General features: G+C 37.4%; 1 protein-coding gene across 8 annotated transcripts; it reads right to left on the minus strand.

The window, feature by feature from the left end:
* Positions 1-2,396: 2,396 nt before the first annotated feature.
* Positions 2,397-17,195, minus strand: ARL14EP (ARF like GTPase 14 effector protein). 8 transcript variants are annotated; one of them, XM_081065113.1, is made up of 5 exons: positions 17,071-17,165; positions 16,151-16,357; positions 8,905-9,398; positions 7,270-7,397; positions 2,397-6,174 (listed from the first exon to the last, which is right to left on the minus strand). In XM_081065113.1, the coding sequence occupies exons 3-5, from the start codon at positions 9,328-9,330 to the stop codon at positions 5,946-5,948; spliced, it is 783 nt and encodes a 260-aa protein (XP_080921239.1). In that variant the 5' UTR covers positions 9,331-9,398; positions 16,151-16,357; positions 17,071-17,165; the 3' UTR covers positions 2,397-5,945. The 8 variants fall into 8 exon arrangements, with proteins under 8 accessions (XP_080921239.1, XP_080921240.1, XP_080921241.1 ...); XM_081065114.1 differs by lacking the exon at positions 16,151-16,357 and adding an exon at positions 16,618-16,693 and having other exon boundaries at positions 17,071-17,162; XM_081065115.1 differs by lacking the exons at positions 16,151-16,357; positions 17,071-17,165 and adding exons at positions 11,564-11,595; positions 13,109-14,624.
* Positions 17,196-20,543: the final 3,348 nt, after the last annotated feature.

Below are 20,543 nucleotides of genomic sequence, written 5' to 3' on the forward strand. Positions count from 1 at the left end.
TCCTTTCCTTTCTGTTTCAATTCCTGAATCTGATTGGCTCAGTGAATCCCTTTCATCATTTGGACAATTTCCTTAACATTCACCTAACATACAAGCTTCTGGCCAAGATAGATTTGCCTTCCTTGGGTCAGATTTCCCACAAAACCCCATCAGTTGGAAGCAAGGTAAAATGAAATGCAGTGTTAAGAACCTCCTAGGGCCATTTCTTTTAAAAGGTCTGAGGAGCCCCCTAACATTGGCTATGGATGTCATACAGTGTGAGGCCTGGTGTATTATGGATTTTTAGCTGTTCTCTGACCCTTACATTTATGTGTAGTTCTTTGATACAAAAAGACGTCAAGGAGAATATATGCATTTGTTCAACTCTACCATGTGGGGATGAGTTGGAAACTTTTACTGAAAAACTTTGGAAATGTTTCCTTTTTATTTCAACATTTCCAATAGTTAAGTCTTCTTCTGGCCCAAGTCAAGAATGCCATGACAAACAATTGAGAAACAAAAAACTCATAGACACAGACAATAGTTCAGTGGTTACCAGAGGGTAAAAGGGGTGGGGGGAGGGAGGTGAGGGTAAAGGGGATCAAATATATGGTGATGGAAGAACTGACTCTCGGTGGTGAACACACAATGGGATTTATAGATGATGTAATACAGAATTGTACACCTGAAATCTATGTAATTTCACTAACAATTGTCACCCCAATAAATTTTTTAAAATTAATGTAATTATCAACAACAACAAAAAGAATGAAAATCTGAAGGAAAAAGAAAAGAATGCCATGAGCCAAACTATTTTGGAAAAAAAAAATTTATTTGCTTGCCCCAAATTTTAGGGCCTATATTTTATGCAGAAATTCTCTTTGAGTAATCTCATTCTGTAAGCTATAAATGACTAGAAGCTCATTGGCATTTTTTAAAACTTCATTTACCAAAAAGAAAAAGTAAAAAAAAAAGCTCAAGTGACAGTTTTCTCCAGATCATTTCAGATTGGCCATCTAAGCTCTCTTTTCCTAAATGACCTGATCTTAGCATAGTAGTATGTTGAACTAAAAAACAGGGAGAGTCCAATCTCAATTAAAAGACTAACCAACCTTTGGAGAAGGCATGAGATTAAAACCTCAAAGATGCCACAATTCACGGAACATCTTTGAATCCTTTTACCTCCCATAATTCCAAAATTAAATTTGTACTTTACCCAGAATCTTATAAGACCCATGCACACGATACCAGTATTACCAACAGGTTGCTTTATTTATGCTACCAATAACCATTTTGACTTTTAAAATAACTATAATACTATCTTGAAGTTCAAATCATACATTTCAACTACCAGAATATAATTAAAACAAATTTTATTTGGATTCATCAAATTGTTCAATGTTAACTGATTGTTGATAACAACGGGACATTTACAGAACTAGTATCCACATTTTGAATTGTTTCTGATCTCCTTTTAAACACAAACTTTTCAAACTTGGTTTCTCTTGATAAGACAAAGATTCTGCAACCCTGAGCCAATGTGTGGTTTTTATTTCATTAAAATTTGCCCTCATCTCAAAATGTGCCTCTGAAAAGAAGTGGGTTAAAAAAATAAAAGTATCATCCAGCATGTTTATTATGAAAATCAGCAGTCTAAAACTTTTGTTTTCCGTTATTAGTTGCGGAAGTTGGGAGTTTGGGCAATTTTGGCAATGTTTGCAAACATTTTATTTTTAATAAGCCCATTTATTTCAAAACCATAGCCTAGGAAGATTATGGCAATTCTTTAATAAAACATATTTGTTTGCTTGTAATGATAAGAAATGAGAAAACTAAAGTTTCTAATCATTGCTTCACAAAGAAATTATTCCCTCATGGTTTCAAGAGGAAAAAAACAATACATTTTAGTTGTGCAACTTCATAGGACTATAGTTAAATATTTTCAAATTGCGTTTAAAGATGTTGTATTACTAACCCAATAGAGTTAATAATCTGCTTTATCTGGTAAATATCCTTCATTTTCTACAAATTAAATTTTGGAAAAACGAGTCAATTCTCACAATCCCATCACAAATAATCTGCAAGTTGGGATACATACTCTAGAGAAGTCTGTTACACCATTCAAACTAAATGTTCAATGAAGTGTTTAATTAAAACAAAACAAAAAACATAGGTAAAAGCATATTTCTCCAAGTCTCTCACCTTTATAAAAATAAATGTAAAGAAACCCAAAAGTGCCTATTTTCATATCCTCACTCATATTCTTTAAAAACTTAACATGGTTTGACTACTGCTGGGCAAGCCCTAAGAATCCTAAAAAGTGAACCCATTCTACATTGAGGATTTTTTTTTAATATCCCACTTCAATGTAATTACCAGTGTGCAGTGGTGTAGATGTGATAAGATTAAGCATTAAGTAGTAGTAGCAGCAGTTTATTTTCACAAAAATACCAGCAGATGTCAGCAAAACTTAAGACAGTGTCACATGAAATTGTACAAGGATGTTAAGCTATTTCTAGCAGGGAAACCACAGTGAAATAGAAAATCTCTAATTACCAAAGTTTAGTCAGTTAGACACCTCAGTTTTCTACACTGTTACTTAACTTGTAAATTACCTTTTTGGAGGTGATAGGGGTGAGAATAAGAGGTTAGAGTGGAATCTGATTTTTCAGCGTAGAAAGAGCTCTTTCAAAGAACTGAACTGCTCCAATTTTGTTCAACAAAAACCATCTTCAACACTGTATTACAAACCAAGCTATACTTGTTACCCTTGCTTAAAAAAAAAATCACCTGGTTTACAGAATATTTCATATTACTCAGGCGCTCCAATACATGTTTAGGAATTCTGAACATGAAGGACACAACGTGTTTTTCTGGGGAGAGAGTTCATAGCTTTCATCAGGTTCTCACAGGGGTCTTTGACCTCCGAAAAGTTACGAACCATGCTAAAACTTACTGAAGTTATATTCTCTGTATTAATAAATCACTCTATACATGTATATAACTATGTATGTTTCAAAATACATCTGCTAAAAATTACTCAGTTGAATCTATGCCAGGAAAGCAGTTTTGGAATAGGCTGTCAAGGCTGTACAACAGCTTGTTATATAGAACTAGATATAATATTTTAAAAACAGGAGAATCTCACATATACTATTCCAAAGGGAAATAGCTATTTTCTTATATTTGTAAAAGGTTAGATAGGAAAAAGATCACATGGGATGCCATTTATTTTATTCAAATATATACATGTATTTTTATTTTAACATTTGTGACCGACATTGTCACAAAGTTTGTGACTTTACATTAAACTTCACCAGGAGACACATATAGCAAAAGTGTTTACAGAACTTTTTCTTTTTAAAGAGCATTCTAAAATAACTTAGCCACCTTGAATCATATGTAAAATATAAAAAGTATGTAGACGGTTTCGTTGTATTCTGTATTTCTGAAATTTTATATTAAAAACAGCAAGTAGACTTGTGATACAAATTTTCCAAAACAGTTTTTATTATAGTCTACTCTAAATCAGACATAACTTTCTCTGCAAATGCTTTGCATGCTCAAAATTTGCTCTCCTAAGTAGGCATAATGAACAAATATTAGCAAAACTGTTCAAGAAATTTTACCTTGAAAAACTACTATCTCTTAAAAATAACAGAAATGTTCTAAGGAATGATGAAATATCACAATTTTAAAGCCATTGAGTCCATTGAAAAGATATTCCTGTTTTAAACAAAAAATCAAATTTTAATTTGTCCCTATGAAGAGCCTAATAAATATACTAAATCACACTTAAAAGCAACAAAAATGATAGGATCAAAAAATTAGAGTTTGTATCCTGTATAAAAAAATATTTAATTCAGAAAAAAAAACACCTAGCATCAGATTTAAGCATATAATGCTAAAATATTCTTTTTGCCAGTGCTTTGAAATTGATTAAATGTACTTCTGATAACTAGATCAGTGAACAAATACAACTTAAAAATGACATTTAATTCTGTGGTTGAAAATGGCATTCCATCAAGGTAAAACCAATCACTTTAAAGAGATACCAAAAGTGTACAGAAATAAAAATAAACCTCTATTGGTCAATTCAATAAAACTGGCTGTGTAAATTTATAGTTTCAATAGCTACAAAAATATTTCAAATTGTTTAAAGCTCATTTGATTAAAGTACTATATTTAAGGAAGACAAAAAAAAAAAAACTAGCTTAGTGGCAATATCCTAGATGATGAAAGATTTTAGACAGAATGACAAGTAGCTGTCTTAAAAAAAGAAAGCAGAGAAGTTATTAGTCACCCCCAGCCTCCAAATAGCACCCAAATTCCAACATCAAATTTCAATCAATTTCCAAATAATTTATAGTCTCAACCAGTCTTTCTCCACCTTTTTAAAAAATTATTACCTTTTTAAATAGCCTTTTTTAGACTTTTTAATCCTAATCAACACCCTATAAGATTTTAATGCCAAGGAATTAATGTATATCTGTTCGTGTATTGTATGTACTCGTATATTCGTGCTTTATACGTAGAAATCAGACTTTTGTCACCAAGAACACACTTTCACCAAAAATGCCTGGTCTAAACAATGAAAGGTTTATAGTACACCATATTAATAACCGATTTGAAGTTTAACTGGGGAGACAAAAATAGCATATTTTAGCACTTAAGATATGTAGATTATTCCCCAAATAGTTTACCAATCAACTGCTTACTTGTATCAAAATTAATTTTCCCTGAAGTAGGCACTGTTCTTAGCTATACGCAGTCCTTGTCTTGCACGATAGTGTGGGACCATAAAAAATGACCAAGCCATCTTTCTTAATAATCAATGGGGAAAATTATGCTTGTTCTACGAGTTTTAAAAATCTAGTCAAAATATTAAAAACTGTCAGTTAAAATGTAATAAAAAATTATAAAAGTATTTAGTACACTGTAATTTAAAATATTAGAAACACTGGGAATCAGTGTTATTTCACTGTAAAACAACCAATCAAGTGTAATTTAAACAATGCTTGCCTTTTTTTGTCAAATAACTTATTTGGGTAAGCATCTCTTCCATACCATGGCAAAATGACATAATCCTTTAAGTCTGGGTTAAGTTTCCACTATTTCATCATTTGTACTTTGAATGTTATATTTCTGTGATTTCCTTTAATGTGAAGTCTTACCATCACTTCCTCAGCCCCTTTTCCCCATCTAGGCTGGTAAGCTGCCTTCACTAAGCGCCTCTGGCTATGTCTGTAGAGGCTCCAGAAAGGCGCAGGGTCAATATTCCCACGCTCAGCGGTTTCTTCTACAGCTCCATTAATGTTCAATTCATTCAAATCTCACTTCTAGCATATAATTTTTCATTTTGTCGCTGCAATCTCATCTTTGTTGGCCAATTCTTTTCATTGTTTATAAAATATCACATGGGTGACAGACAGCACAACTGCATAGTTTGCTGTGGGTGAACTGATTAATAGATGTGCAGTGACCAATCAGTAGCAGAATTTGAGAGAAGTAACTTGATTGGTCACTGAGCATGAAATACATCTGTTACTTACATAGTGACTTGTGGACCAAAGAGCTAGCAGGGAAATTTACACTTGATGTCATTACTCAGTTAATATACCGTAGTAACTAAAATTTGAACTGTGCTGTTAGGGAACTGGTGTGAACTAAATCACTGTCATTGAAACGTGTGGATGTGGGAATTGTGCAAATCGAGAACTGCCTATACTTGTTTACATTGACCCAGACAGGCTTTGAGCTGACTGCTGAGTAATGGACCATCTATATATACATCAAACCATGACTCGTAAAGCACCCTAAATGCAGTATTAGCACACGGTGAGTCCATGTTGAGATAGATTTCAAATTTCTGTCACTTGGCAATCAACTTTAAAATATACCTCAAAATGACAGAATTTTAGAAACAGAGAAAGGACCTTTAAAGATCCTACGTCTGATACCACAAATTATCCAGCATGTTTATTATGAATGATTTCTCCTCCTTCGATTTCAATCTGCTCGTACAGCCACTTGCGGTCACAGCGACATTCAGCCCCACACTTGGTAGAACCACAGGCAGGACATGCATAGAAGCATCCTAAGCAGTCTTCATCAAGGCAGTCGCAGAGGTCCATCCCGCTGAAAATGAGGAGGCCCTGGCTATCATAGACCTTACTCTTTGCTGGTATCACTTGTCTGTAAAGTAAACACAAGCTGAATTACACCTCACAAATATAGCATTTTGAATATTTGATTGAAAATGATGAAAAAAAATTAAGAAGATAAAATATGTTGAATGCAGGATGAAATCCTGCCAAATTGGATTTCACCAGACTCAAGGCTACTCTAGTTAGTACTGAATTCCAACGTTAGGAGACCTCACCCTAAAGTGTTGAGACAAATACAAAAAGCCTGAATATGCCTCTCAAAGTCCATTTAAAAATCAACTCAGCAAAGGAATGGACAAGAACTTTGTCCAAAAAATAATATATTATCTGTTGAAAGTATCTTCCTCTTACCTTAAAAAACAACAAAAAACAAAAAACAAAAAAAAACGAATGGCTAGTTAACAGAGATATGTTTTATTGGCTACCAATCTCTTTACGAACATACTTTTATTTTTATTACAGTATACTATCCTATTGGCTTTTATACTGCAATTAACTTATTTCTTGTTCTTTAATGAACTCTAGCAAATATGGTCTAAAAATACTTAAGTGACTCAATTGAAAACCTTAACAAATGGAATAAACGACATATATAGAAAATTTTGAGTGATTAAACTAACATTTCTTTGTCAATTTATATTTTAGAAATGCTTAATTTAAAGTCATATTCTAAACAATTTAGTTTTCTCATTTTTTCTCTTGACTACACAATAACTATTTCTATTTCATACCTATAAAAATTAAAAAGCAACCTTGCATTCTTATAAAATTCACTTTTTAGCCACTACTCATTGAGCAGATACACCAATTACATAATGTTAATACTTTTCAAAAAGTTCAATTGCTTTAATTCTAAGTATAATTTGTTTGAATTATTTTAATTCTCATGACAAAATTCTAATTCCTATTCACTTCATTGATATTTTCTTAGAAACAAATTTTTTAGAGTTGAAAAAGATCCCTTAATTTTTTTATGAGGTTCTCATAAAAAGGGCTTCTTACGAATTTCAGATTATCTAATTTAAAATATTTACTCAAAATTCAGAACTTAAGAGAAATATGGGGGTACAATACAGATGTGAAACAGCAAGTTAACATATGCCTTAAGTAACTAATAGCCTACCTGTCTGAACCAGCGGATGCATTCTTTGTAAGCCTTCTTTTTTCTCTTTTACCAGTTTCTGGAGCAAATTCAGTTTGCTTTCCTGGGTTTGCAAATTGTAATGACCTCAAAGCTTTAGCAGTTCTTCCCTGAAAAAAGGTAAACAAATTATCAACTGAAATCTTGACATTAGGTCATATTAATCTTTCACGTAGTGCCAATGCAGATTATCCTTGAAGGTTCCAGACAATCTGGAACTCACAAAAAATACATTTTAGAGCCCAACTGCAATAAAATTTACATAGCCCTCCACGGTATTCAAAGTTTGTTGGTTAATTTACTTAATATTTTCATTATCCAATTTTAGTCTCTGGCACGTTAGGAGGGCAGGACAAGCATGGTGAAAATTGCAATGGTGGCTTCCAACAGGGAGAGAAGTCGGAAAAACTGCTTTATAACCCAGTGGCATAGAACTGAAGTTCCTAATAATGATCCTGAGTCCTTAAAAGGATTCTATTATATTATTACTACATATATTTTAAAAAGCAAAAAAGTAACATGGTTTCAAGTCCTGAAATGTAGTAAAATCTTTTTTCAAAAGCTTTAGTAAAACAAAACTTTGATGGTTAAGAGTTCAAGTTTGTTACTTGGGGGAGAAAAGCTTTAAGTGATATATTCCACAAGAATGCATAAAGTGGAGAAGATATCTTAAGGGACAGTAGCGAGTACCTAGTGTGAACTGCCAGATTACAGTGGGTCCTGGAGATGTCCCTGAGGGGAGAACAAAAGGAAAGCACTGCATGTAATTTGAATTTTTAATTATCTTTTAATTTGGTTTAATATAATGTAAGGGCAAATTGAGAAAAATATCCCAGCAGCAATAATTATAAATTGGTTTTAAGTAGAAATTTTGAGAAGGGCTCCTTTTTATATACTTGTCCTTGTTCTACACCAAAGATTGCTTTATGAAATCTTAAATTGTTCTGATATGGTTAAATAATTTGAATGTAGGCATGTGAATAAGGAAGAGTTATAAACTATTTAATTCTTACACGGTCAAAATGTATGCTTTTTGACCGTAGGAAATCCTAAAATTAGCCTTAACCATACCAAGTAAAATTTCAGAACCAGAAGCAAAGGAAACTCACAGGCATCTTAAAAACCTAAACAAGAATGAGATAATGCCAGAGGAAAAAGATTGAAATAAGAAACAACTATTTCCAGTCACTTCTCTCATGTTTCTGTTAAAGCAGTAATCTTCAAGTCCTACATAAAAAGAGGAATTAATCCTGCTATACATAGACCCTTGCTGGCTGGCATGTCCCACTGTGTTTATTTTGGTATCAGAAAAGAAACTAAGATAGTTAAGTCCTGGCTTTGCCAGAATGTTCTAAAAGCCACTCCTAATGTCTTAGCCCTAGGAGTTACAGCTTGAGTCTTGGGCATATTATGTTATTCTGTTACTAAGCCTACTTTCTTTATCATCCAATCTGGGTATATGGAAACATTTAGAAACATTTATTTTCTCCTCCCCAACTTTATACTTGCTGCATGCTCATTAGTATAATAAATAATAAGTAAATATGATTTCCTTAGAGTTAAGCAAAACCCTACGTTGCAGAAGTAGCAGAGCAGGGCAACGACTACTATACACACATCTGAGTCAGGTTTTCTCCTCTGCCGGTCTTCAGAGTCAACATCCACACTTCCATTGATGATCTGCGTACATTTGGGACAAAGCTTCCAACCAGGTACCAGCTGTCTGCCAAATTTTGCGCTCAGAAAAGTGGCATCATCTAAGTCAATTACATGCAAATTTTTTTTGGCTAGTTTTTTGTGTATGTTAAATGGATCACAACATGACTTCTGCAAATCCTCAAATCTATCAATGTAAATTTTTGCATGATGAAAGCAAATTGTATTGTTCCCAGAAAGTGTCATTCCAGTCCTCAGTTGAAGTAAAAGCATATCATTTGATGACAATTCTTGCAAAGTCTTGAAACCTGTGTGACGAGTATAGTAGGTTTTATGGCACTCGTTTGTGATACGAAGCTGGACTCCAACTGAACATGGATCCATCATTCTTGATTCCAGCAAATTTCCCGTTTGATTTTGTCTAGCGATCTCTAATAAGTCACGTGGTTATCACCCTAGAGAAAACATTAAAGTCAGATTTGTATGATTTATATCACAAATTTTTATCTGGGAAACTGAGAAAGCATTTGATAAAATTCAATGCCTGCTTAACAGAAAGAAAACTCTTATCCAGCAAGGAATAGAGAGATATTTACTAAAAACCTACAATAAACATTATTCCCTGTAAAGTTAGAACTACACAGTACCTGCTATCACAGCTTCCATTTAATACCGTATTAAAAAGTGTAAGGATTAAAAAGAAAGTAACAAGAAACATTACTCGAAGATGATATAAATATCTACATGGAAAATACAAGTTTAGCAGATGAACTATTAGAACTAGCAAGATAATTCAACAAGGATACTGAAAACCAAGTACTTTAGATACCTTACAAAATATATAAATCTTACAAGAGACACGAAAGACTTTTATGGATAAAATGATCAAACCAGAAAAGCAAAAAAGATACTTTTAATAAATGTAGAAATACGTTTTTGGAAGTCTAACAACAGTAAATATGTCAATTCTCCAGGATTTATCTATAAATCCACTTATAATCAAAATACCATCAGATATTCCACCCACTCCCCCATGGAATTTAGCAATCTGGTTATATGGAACAGTACAGGTCCAAGTAAACCTAGATAATCATGAAAGAAAACAAAGTATTTTTTTACTATAAAGCTATTGTAAGTAAAACTGTAGTATTGGCATAATACAGAAAAACAGATCCATGAAAAGATGAAGGTGTATGACATACGGTATTATAAATCAATGGGCATTACACATTAATGAAAGAAGGATTTATTAAAAAATTCTTGGAAAATTGCCTAACTATGTGAGAAAAGGCAGAATAAGATTTCTTTCTGACAAACATAAATCAATTCCAGATGGATTAAAGAATTAAACATGAAAAGAAAAACTAACAGTGTTTACAAAAAAAAAAATAGAAGACTTTGTGACACTGGGGTAAAGAAGAATTTCTCAAAGAAGAAAGCACATATCAGATAAAAAGATCGATACATTTCACTATATGTCAAAATCAAACATTTCAGGCCGGCCCTATGGCTCAGGCGGTTAGAGCTCCATGCTCCTAACCCCGAAGGCTGCCGGCTCGATTCCCACATGAGCCAGTAGGCTCTCAACCACAAGGTTGCCGGTTCAATTCCTCGAGTCCCGCAAGGGATGGTGGGCAGTGCCCCCTGCAACTAAGATTGAACACGGCACCTTGAGCTGAGCTGCCGCTGAGCCGCTGGATGGCTCAGTTGGTTGGGGCGCGTCCTCTCAACCGCAAGGTTGCCGGTTTGACTCCCTCAAGGGATGGTGGGCTGTGCCCCCTGCAACTAGCAACGGCAACTGGACCTGGACCTGAGCTGCGCCCTCCACAACTAAGACTGAAAGGACAACAACTTGAAGCTGAACGGCACCCTTTACAACTAAGACTGAAAGGACAACTTGAAGCTGAACGGCACTCTCCACAACTGAGATTGAAAGGACAACAACTTGACTTGGAAAAAGTCCTGAAGTACTGTTCCCCCAATAAAGTCCTGTTCCCCTTCCCCAATAAAATCTTTTTTTAAAAAAATTAAACATTTCTATATAACTCTAAAGGAGGAAAAAAAAAGCCACTCTTGAAAGCTGTTGCTAGGATTATTACCCCAAATATATGAAAAAATCCTGACTTCTACAAATCAATTAGAAAATAACAAAGAACCCCTTAGAAAACTAAACAAATATTAAATAGGCAATTCATAGAGGAAAAAAACAAAATAGCCAATAAATGCATGTGAAAATGTTCAACCTCTTAGTTATCAGGAAAATGCAAATCAAATATCATTTCTCAAGCATTAACCTGGCAAAAATTTAAAAATCTGACAACCCAGTGCTCGCTAAAATGTGGCCAACTTTTATATGCTTCTTATACATTGGTAGGAAGTAAATTGCTGCAACTGCTTTAGAGTGTTGTGTGCAATTTCTCCAAAACTGTATACCCCCTGCCCTTTGGCACAGAACCTTGCACTTTTAGTTCTAGGTGTCTGTATTAGAGAAATATATGTCACATATGAGCACAAATTATATATACAAAGACATTTAGTATTCACAGTTTTTGACAGTGAAAAACTGGAAATAACCTAATTCCAAAGGACAAGAAATTGTTGAATAAACTGCATGAATTACCTGTATCAACTTGGATAAATCTCAAAGACAATCTATAAAAAAAGTTGTAAAAGGTTATACATATAGTGTATCATTTGTGTAAAATTTTAAACACACTTGAAATAGTATACATTGTTTATGGATGAAAACATAAATACATACTAAAATATACATGAGAGTAACAAATACCAAATTTGTGGATACTTCTAAGGAAGAAGAAACTTTTTTTTGAGATTTACAGAAGATAAGACTTGGTGGAATGTACACAAGTGTTTTGTCACTTTCCATATGTTAAACTCTTTCATAACTATTTTTCAAAACAAATATAAATACATAGTTGAATTCTTAAGAGAAATTCCACAAATGCAAGTTACTAAAAAAAAAACTGATGATGAAAATAGATACAAAAAACTGAAATCTGGGTGATGGCGAGGTATTGAAATATCTAGGATTCTGCAATCTTGCAAGTGTTTTTACAAGCTTTGCTTCATGTTCAAAAACTGGTTAGAAATCTTAAAAGATACTTTCTGATGTGTTTTCTGCAGAGAGAAATTGTAATCAGTAAAACCACATATAAAGAATAGACTCTGGCCTCATGTAATAAAAAAATGGCCAATAAATATTTTAAGTTAAAATGCTAAATTTAAAAGTTAAAAACTACAATAAAAAGGTTACTGAACATTTTAACTTAAAACTTTTAAGCTGTTTAAAAGAGTATATTTATCTTCTTTTATTCTATTTTAACCAACTTTTAAAATTTAACTAAGTATAGGTCCCAATGACATCACATAAAATGGCTTGTATCATACAAATAATTAGATTTTTTTTTAAAGTGGGTTAAGGCAGTGATGGCTTCCAAGGCAGAGGGAGAAGGAGTGTGTGTGGGGACCTAGGAAAGGCCCAGATGGCTCATGTGTTCTCTCCATGCTCCTTCTCTGCCTGGTGCAAAAAGGAGCCTAAGAATGAAGCCTTGGGGGTTGGGGGGTGGGGCTGGACAGGGAGAGGGGTGGAGGTGACCGAGAAAGGGGCATGCGTATCATACTCCTTCATTCCTCATTTCCGAAAGGCATGCTGGAAGTCAGCCATGCATCAGGCACTGGGTCTGAAACTCAGGAACCGACAGACAGGGCACCCAGAACCCACTGGGAGATAGGTCCCAACAATAGAAGATGGAGAGTACACAGGGAGGGGGGGATTGAGATGGGGGTGGCTGGAGAGGGGAAGGCTAAAACATTGAGGACAGAAGTACATAGCAGCCCCCAATTTCCAAACTGGAACGTTAACATGCCCACAATACTTTGAGGCGGAGCTGCCTGGCATGAAATAGCCCAGACTTGGTGTCCAGACGCAGCGAGGAATCCAGACAGAGCAGCAGCTTCTAAAAGCTCCCTAATCGTTTTTCCTGGCTACTGATCTGCAGGCTGTCATTGGAAAGCTTGTGTACACCACTCTGCCCCTGGCTTTGGGTCATCTTTGAGGTAGGCCCCTGTACTTAAATTGATGCAAGGACTAAAGGAGAGAAATGTGTAAGGACCACAGCCTCTCGCTCCTGCTAAATGCACTCACCTCTCCACCCTTGGGCCCTTGTCCACGCAGTTGCTGCCACATGCGGCCTTTCCAGAAGCCTTCTGTCTCATCTACTGACATCCATTAAATGTCCCCTCCTTAGAGATACATTCTGAGCCCCCTATTTACATAACCCCCCCACTTAGTCTCCATTCTAGAACCCTGTGCATGACCTTCAGAGCACACCTCAGCCTTGCTATTCCTTTTCTCTGTCCCTTGGGCTTTGTCTGGATCCTTCTGTGTATGTGTGTCCCTCTCTATGAAGACAAAGACGGTGTCCACTGCTGAGCCCCGTTGTCCAGGTCTCCATAAACACGCAAAAAAAAAAAAAAAAAAAAAAGAAGAAAAAAGTGGGTTAAAATAAATTAAGGAGTGGAAAAACAAGAAGCCAGAGATACTGTTACACAACAAACTATGCTGTACTGTACCGTAGCAGATATGGGACCCAAATCTGGCTCTGACCTTTCTTCATAGTCAGTATAAAAAAAACTTGATTAATTATCCCCCACTATGGAAACTGCTAATGCTTGTTAATGCAGTAGAGTCTTTATATTTGTAGATAACTACAAATCAACTCTAGCATCAATTTGTAGCAACTAATCTATAATTTTTGGAATGTAAGACTAGTTCTTAGTATTAAAAGACGAGCTACCCTGACAACATTTGATAAGAAAAGCATCTTGTGACTTAGAAAATTTATTTTAGAAATTTTATCTAACAATAGTAATATTTTTACCCATTAGAGAATTATTCTCCTTGGCTGCTGGGGGTTCTGTTCCTTTAATCTGGGCTACATTACTATAGTTCACAAGAGTTTATAAGCAGACTATGTAAACTGTGCCAGTGAAGTTCAATACCTATTTTTAAGCAATCTTAAGATTCCTTTGGGAACTTGGAAATATAATTAATTAACTCCTATTACCTCAGTGTTTCTAGTATTTACTTGGGCATCTTCTATAGGTATCAACTCTTTAATTAATCTTAAACTACTATGAACCTGGACTCTTAGCTGGAAAGTATAGAGTTAAAATCATTTTTTCTTCAAGTCACCCATAACACTCAGTCTTTGAAAACATTCTCTCCTGGTAAACAGTGGCTTCCAAACATTTGGAGTTCTGGGCATACTTCTGAGTACTGTAATTTTTGGAGGAACCCTTAAAGGAATTAAACTGAACAATTATTATACTATTTTCTAAGCATCCACCATCCATTAGGTGTCACTGTGGGGTTAGAATTATTTACTACTGGAATTTCCGGATAAAATACAGAATGCTCAGTTAAATTTGAATTTTAGATAATGAAAAATAATTTTCATTTTAATTATATCCCAAATAGTGCTAAAAAGTAATTAGTTGTTTGTCGGAAATTCAATTTTAACTGGGCATCCTGTATTTTTATTTGCTAATTCTGGCAACCTCATTTACTATGCTTTTTTTTTTGTTTTTTTGTTTTTTTTTTGCATCATCCAATAAGCAAGGATCTTTCTTTTATTTCAGCTTCACATCATGCTCCACCTGTTGTTTAAAGAAAGCTGAACTCCCTATGAACAAATTATAGAACCTGCTCAGTTTAAAATGAAACTGTCCTAAAACAATAACAAAACGAAGTGCAGATTACTTTCTTCCCCCAAATTTTAGAGGACGTGTGGCAATAATAAGTTCCAACATGTTGATTTCTCACTAACACAGCTTTTTACTTTGTCACCAGTCTCCTACTAATTAGTGCAAAAAAGTAATATTAAGAGGTAGCTTAACCAAAAGAAAACTTTACAGAATTTTTTTTAGGTCAACTCCTGAAAGCAATTTCCTTTCATGGAAAGTAACTTTTTGAGGAAGCGGTAAAGTATAGGGTCTTGTAATTTATAAAGCATTTTCTAGGTTATCTCTTATTTAATGAAAATAATCTCATCTACTTCTACTATGCAAATCAGCAGCTTTACTTATGGGCCCACACATACAAGTCAACTATTTCCAACTGTCAATTATTTTTTGTCTATTATCTTCAAATACTACATGTGAATAGGAACTCACAGAAGGGTTAATGAGTCAACATGAGATAGTCTCAATTCTCAAGAAGGCCCAGGCCCAATAAGAAAGGTAAAAAGAATTTGAAACAAAAATAGAGTCCATGGTACCATTTGAAAGATTTATAATAAGGGCAAAACCCAATGATAAGCACACACATCATCTCATTAATCTTTACAACAACTTTGAGTTCCTATCATTCCCATTTACAGATGCAGAAACTTAAGTGGAGAGCTCTAGTTAAGAAGCCTAGCAAAATAGCTGATAGACACTCAAGAATTTACTGAATTAAAAAAAAACAAACTTACTGTAATTTCACTTCATGTAAAGAATCCCTGTTAATTTGGTACGAATGACCGTGTTTCCCAGAAAATAAGACTGGCTCTTATATTAAGCGTTGCTCCAAAAGACGCATTAGGGCTTATGTTCAGGGGATGTCATCCTGAAAAAGCATGCTAGGGCTTATTTTCCGGTTAGGTCTTATTTTCGGGGAAACACGGGATTTACTCACCTAACGCACTCCCCTCAGATTTTTTTAATGCTTTGTCCAGTGTACTTTCAGATCATTTTTGGAAAAATGTAAACCTCATTTGCAATTTCTCATTATTTCTTTAGTCTTTAAGAAAACCGAGGAGGGACTTCTTGTTGCCAGACCAAGAGGAATGAGCAAAGCTCTCCTCATTCTACCTTATTCTGGATGTGGCCAAATTGTCAAACAACTACTTGTTCACACTGTGGATGTTGAGTAAGTGACTGTGAAACTGAACCGTAACCATTATGTAGAAAACACTTTTACCTCTTCCTAGAAAATCAAGTCTGGGCTCTTCCGCACGGCACGACTTGTTCCAAATGCCACACACTCCAGGTCGAACTACAGTACCTGCAAAGTTCTCGTACACTGTGTGCCTTTGTGTTGTCCGCTTTGCTCAGAAAGCCCTCGTTTTTTTTTCTGTGTCAGACAATGTGATCTTAACCTTCAAGACTGAGACAGTGTCTTCACCTAGCGGCTGAGTCTTACCCAGATAGCATTGTCTGAGGTCCTCCTTCCTGTGTTCCCACACTCTCACTGTGAATTTCCAAATCTTTCTTGTTTCTCAGCTGTTGGAAGACGGGAGCCTATAGGGAGTCATTTTCTGTTACCACCCAAGTGAAACAGTAACTTTCCTTTCCAGGGCACTCATCCCAGGCTGGTTACTTGTTAGTTTTTTCCATTACACATGAAGCTCTGCGAAGGCAATCACAGTGGGTCCAACATTGTAGCTTCTCTAGCACAATCCTGACACTTAGTAGCTATTTCACAAAGCCTTTTAAATGAACACACGTTCAGACACTGCCAGGATTCCACACCCAGGCGGCTGCATCTCTCGAAATCAATGTGACTAGGGCCCCCGGATCCTGCAATGATTCCCACCACATGCATAACGGCCCCAGTTCACGGCTCTATGGAAATATTCCAGCCACCAGAGGCGTCCAGTGAGCACTTACTGTTTTCACGGTACCGGGATAAACGAACGACTACTCGGCCTCCGGCCTCAACCAAACATCCCGGGCTGGGAGGACTCTGATTCCAAAAATAAGAACAAAATCGGAGAAAGAGAAGCTGTGCACGGAGGGCAAGGCCACACGAGCCCTCATCTAAACGGCACACGCCTATAAACCGTAGCACTGAGAGCTCCATGTGTCCGGAAGAAAAGACAACCAGCCGCGGACGCGACAGAAACTGTGCTGGGACTTGGAACTGGGGCTTGAGCGGTCCTCCGCAGGGCGAGGGGCTGCGGGGGCCCCGGCTCGCAGCTGAAAATCCCCCTCACGTTTCCGGGCCTCGTCTCCCACTTCTCACCGGCCTCGGGAACTCGGCCTGTGCCTCTTCCTACCCAGGGACCCATCTCCACGCCCTCGCTCCTTCCCAGAGCCTCCCCCCGGCCCTTTCCAGCTTACCGTGAACTCTCTTCCGCTCGGGTTCGCGCAGCAGCGGCATCCACGCACCGCGACTTCGCCGACCCGCTTTTCCCGCAGGTCCCCGCGCGACCACTGAGACGACGGCGAGCGAGGGCTAGAGAGGCTCGGCGCTACCATAGAGAGAGGCCTGGGAGAAGCCTAGAGCGGAACGGAGCCGGTCCGCCAACGAGGCGGAAAGGGCGGGGCCGCGTAAGTGGGCGAACGATTCTAGGTGAGGCAATCGTTGCTTCAGACGCTGAGGGGTCGCTTTTGCCGTCTGTTCTCGGACGTGAGGGAATTGCTTGGTCCCTGGGGCCATCTCTTCCAAGAAACAGATTTGCCTCGCTTGGATTCTACTCGCAAATCCCTGTGCCTGTGCGTGATGCCACATGTCTGCACCCCAGTCCTTCCAATCGCTGAAGGAGCAGTGAATGAATGCGTTAAAAGGATCTCAAGACAGACCCGTTAGTCAAAGTCTCACCTCTTGTTGAGTTGTTTTCTTTCAAGCGAATATATTCCAACAAGACCCTGTCTAGTGAAGGGTCGCAGCCTTCAACCTTGTCAGGTGGAGGTGGAAGGGAAGAGCCCCCCACACTATTGTTTTCTAACCCGCCGAGTGAAAACACTGTGAGACGGGGAAATACGGCCCGCCAAGGCCCACGCCTGCTAGGAATGCTAGCCACACTTAGCGTCCCTTGTTCTCTGCAGTGAGCCTGTGGTGCTTCCACCACCTCCACGCGTCTGTGCAGCCAGGCGGGGTTTGGAGCCCAGGAAATGACACCCGCCTTAGAACCGGGGAATGGGACAAAGGCACACACAAGGGACACCCCCTGCAGGAGGTCACATGGGGGAGTTCTTTCAGTAGTCATCTTTGTGGTCGACGCGCTGCTAAGTAATAAGGAGACAGAAGACTGAGACTTATCCTTGCTCTCAAAGAGCTGGTAGACCCGAGGGAGAAAACCGAGAGGAGTAAACAGTGAATCGTAGTCTGGTGTGATAAACGCCCTAATGGAAACACGGGATGTGAACCGCCTAACGTGAGAGTGAGGAAAGCAGGGTGTTCTGAGAGGAGATGGATGCTTGACTTGAGCTGTCAGGTGGAAAACTAACTCCATGCCATGTGGCCTCCAAGTGCACTGCTGGGCACGCTGTCCTAGCGGTAATGAAACAGAAGGTTCGCAGACCAGATGACGATGCTTGAATAAGACGGTGGGTTGAATGAGTTGTAACACCCGGTGAAAGGCAAGGGGAAAGAGTTGGGGTAAGTTGACACACTTGGGATAGGCAGAAAAGGATAAGTGGAAAAGCCATATCACCTGAATCAGGAGGTAAGCGATGTTCGTGTGTTCAATCTGCCGTACCAGCCTTTTCCACTGGTGGTATGCTTATGAGGACCAGAGCTCAGGTTACAGCAAGGAGGCCCCGGGTGGAAAGTGCGTTGGGCCAATAGCGCACACCTGCTCTGTTGCTTAGGCACAGAGAAACATGCCTGGCCACAACCAGACCTTCCTAATTACTAATTAGCCTCAACAGACATGGCTGGCAGACATGGGTTTATTTGCTTTTTTTTTTTTTTTTTTTTTTTTTGGTATAGAGCATGTATGAGACTGTACTAAATGTCACCGATGAATGGCTGATTTAGTGGTGACGTAGCTGTCATCCCAGAGATTGCATAATTGTGCATAGCGTAGTTTTTCCATCGCTTTTTGACTATAAATGACCCTCTAGTTTATCATATTTTCAATTTATTTTAACTTTGGCATGCCTTATAGTTGACTCACTATGTATATTTAACACAATTCTGCCTATGTTTCGCAAAGTATGTGCTTACATTCTCTATATAAAACATCCTAGGCCTTTTGCATTTATCTCATAAGCTGCTCGTGTCTTTAACACATTTTCTGACTAACACTTCTTATGACTGTCATTCATCCTTAAGAAAACTGTAAGGAATTCAGGATAGCTGGAGTGGGAAGCTGGAGACGTAAGTAGAGAACAGATAATGCCCTTTTCATGCCATATTAGAGATACTGAATTTTATTATGAAGTAAACTGTAAAGCTAAGGAGTGTGGAGAATAGGGAAGAGGTACAATACAGGACAGAAGGGCCAAGTGGGATTTCTTGCCCTAATGCAGGTGATTAATAATGAGGGCCTATGTGGCTCTCAGTGGCTCTCTGGGGGGTGACAGGGGATTCCCCCACCCCAAGACATTTGGTAATGTCTGGAGACATTTTTTGTTGTTCCAGCTAGGAGGTGCTGGTGATATCTGATGGGGTGAGGACAGGAAAGCTGCTAAATATCCTACAATGCATAAGACAACCCCTCACAAAAGAATGATCTGGTTCAAACTTTCAGTGGTGCCAAGACTGACACACCTCAAACTAGGGGAGTTAAGAAAGCATAGAGAGGATAGAAGTTAAGCAAGTAGATTTAGTTAGATTGTATAACTGATTAGATATGGGTGTGAGGAAAAAGGAGAGAAGGATTTTAGGGTCCTAGCTTGGGTAACTGGGAGGACAAAAGAAATGGGTAGGGGGAACAGAAACAAGGAATTCAATGCTGGCTATGTGAAGTCTAAGACATCCAAGTGAAGATTTGCAGTAGGCAGTTGGAAAGAAGAGGCAGGAGGTGAGAGGAATTTGAGCTGAAGATCAGAGTTTTGGTAAATGTTAGGACTAGATCAGAATCTCTACAGATACATTCCAAGAATCTGCACTTTTGGCAAACAATTAGGCAATCTTGCAGCATGCTAAAATTTGTAAACGATAGATTTCGGTCTCAGAGAAGGAGTCTGAGAAGGAGCAGACAGCGAGGTAGCCAGAAAACTAGGAAAGAGCAGAATCCCACATACCAAGGAACGAGAGAGTTGACAGTAGGGTTCTATCAGTACAAGAAGTGGCTGTAGACTAGTACTGGCCATTAGACGTATAATGAGAGTCACATATGTAGTTGTAAATTTTCTAGTAGCAGTACTAGAAAGGTAAAAAGAAATAGGTGAAATTAATTTTATACATATATTTTGTTTAACCCAATTCATCTAAAACATGATTTTACCATGTAATTAATATAAAATTGTTAATAAAGTATGTTATATCATTTTTTTTCATACTGTCTTAGAAATAGGGTGTGTATTTTATATCTCTAGTACCTCTCGATTTGGAGGTACACATTTCAGGTACTTAGTAACTACCTGTGGCTAGTGGTTACCACATCGGATAGCATAACCCTAAGGTCAAGTAAGAAAAGCACTATAATGTATTCTTCAGCTATAGTAATAAGGTGATAATAGATGGTGTGATAAGAACTCTTTCAGTGAAGTGGAGGGTAGAAGCCAGAATATACTCAGTTAAGGAATGGGTATAAACAGTTATGAGAAAGAAAATTTTCAAGAAGCTTTGCTGTTCACAACTCAGTTTTTTAATGTAGGTTTTAACAATTATATGTGGACTTCTGCTTCTGCAGATTGCCTTC

The sequence above is a fragment of the Rhinolophus hipposideros genome (genome assembly GCF_964194185.1).
Source record: "Rhinolophus hipposideros genome assembly, chromosome: 10".
Classification (NCBI taxonomy): Eukaryota; Metazoa; Chordata; class Mammalia; order Chiroptera; family Rhinolophidae; genus Rhinolophus; species Rhinolophus hipposideros.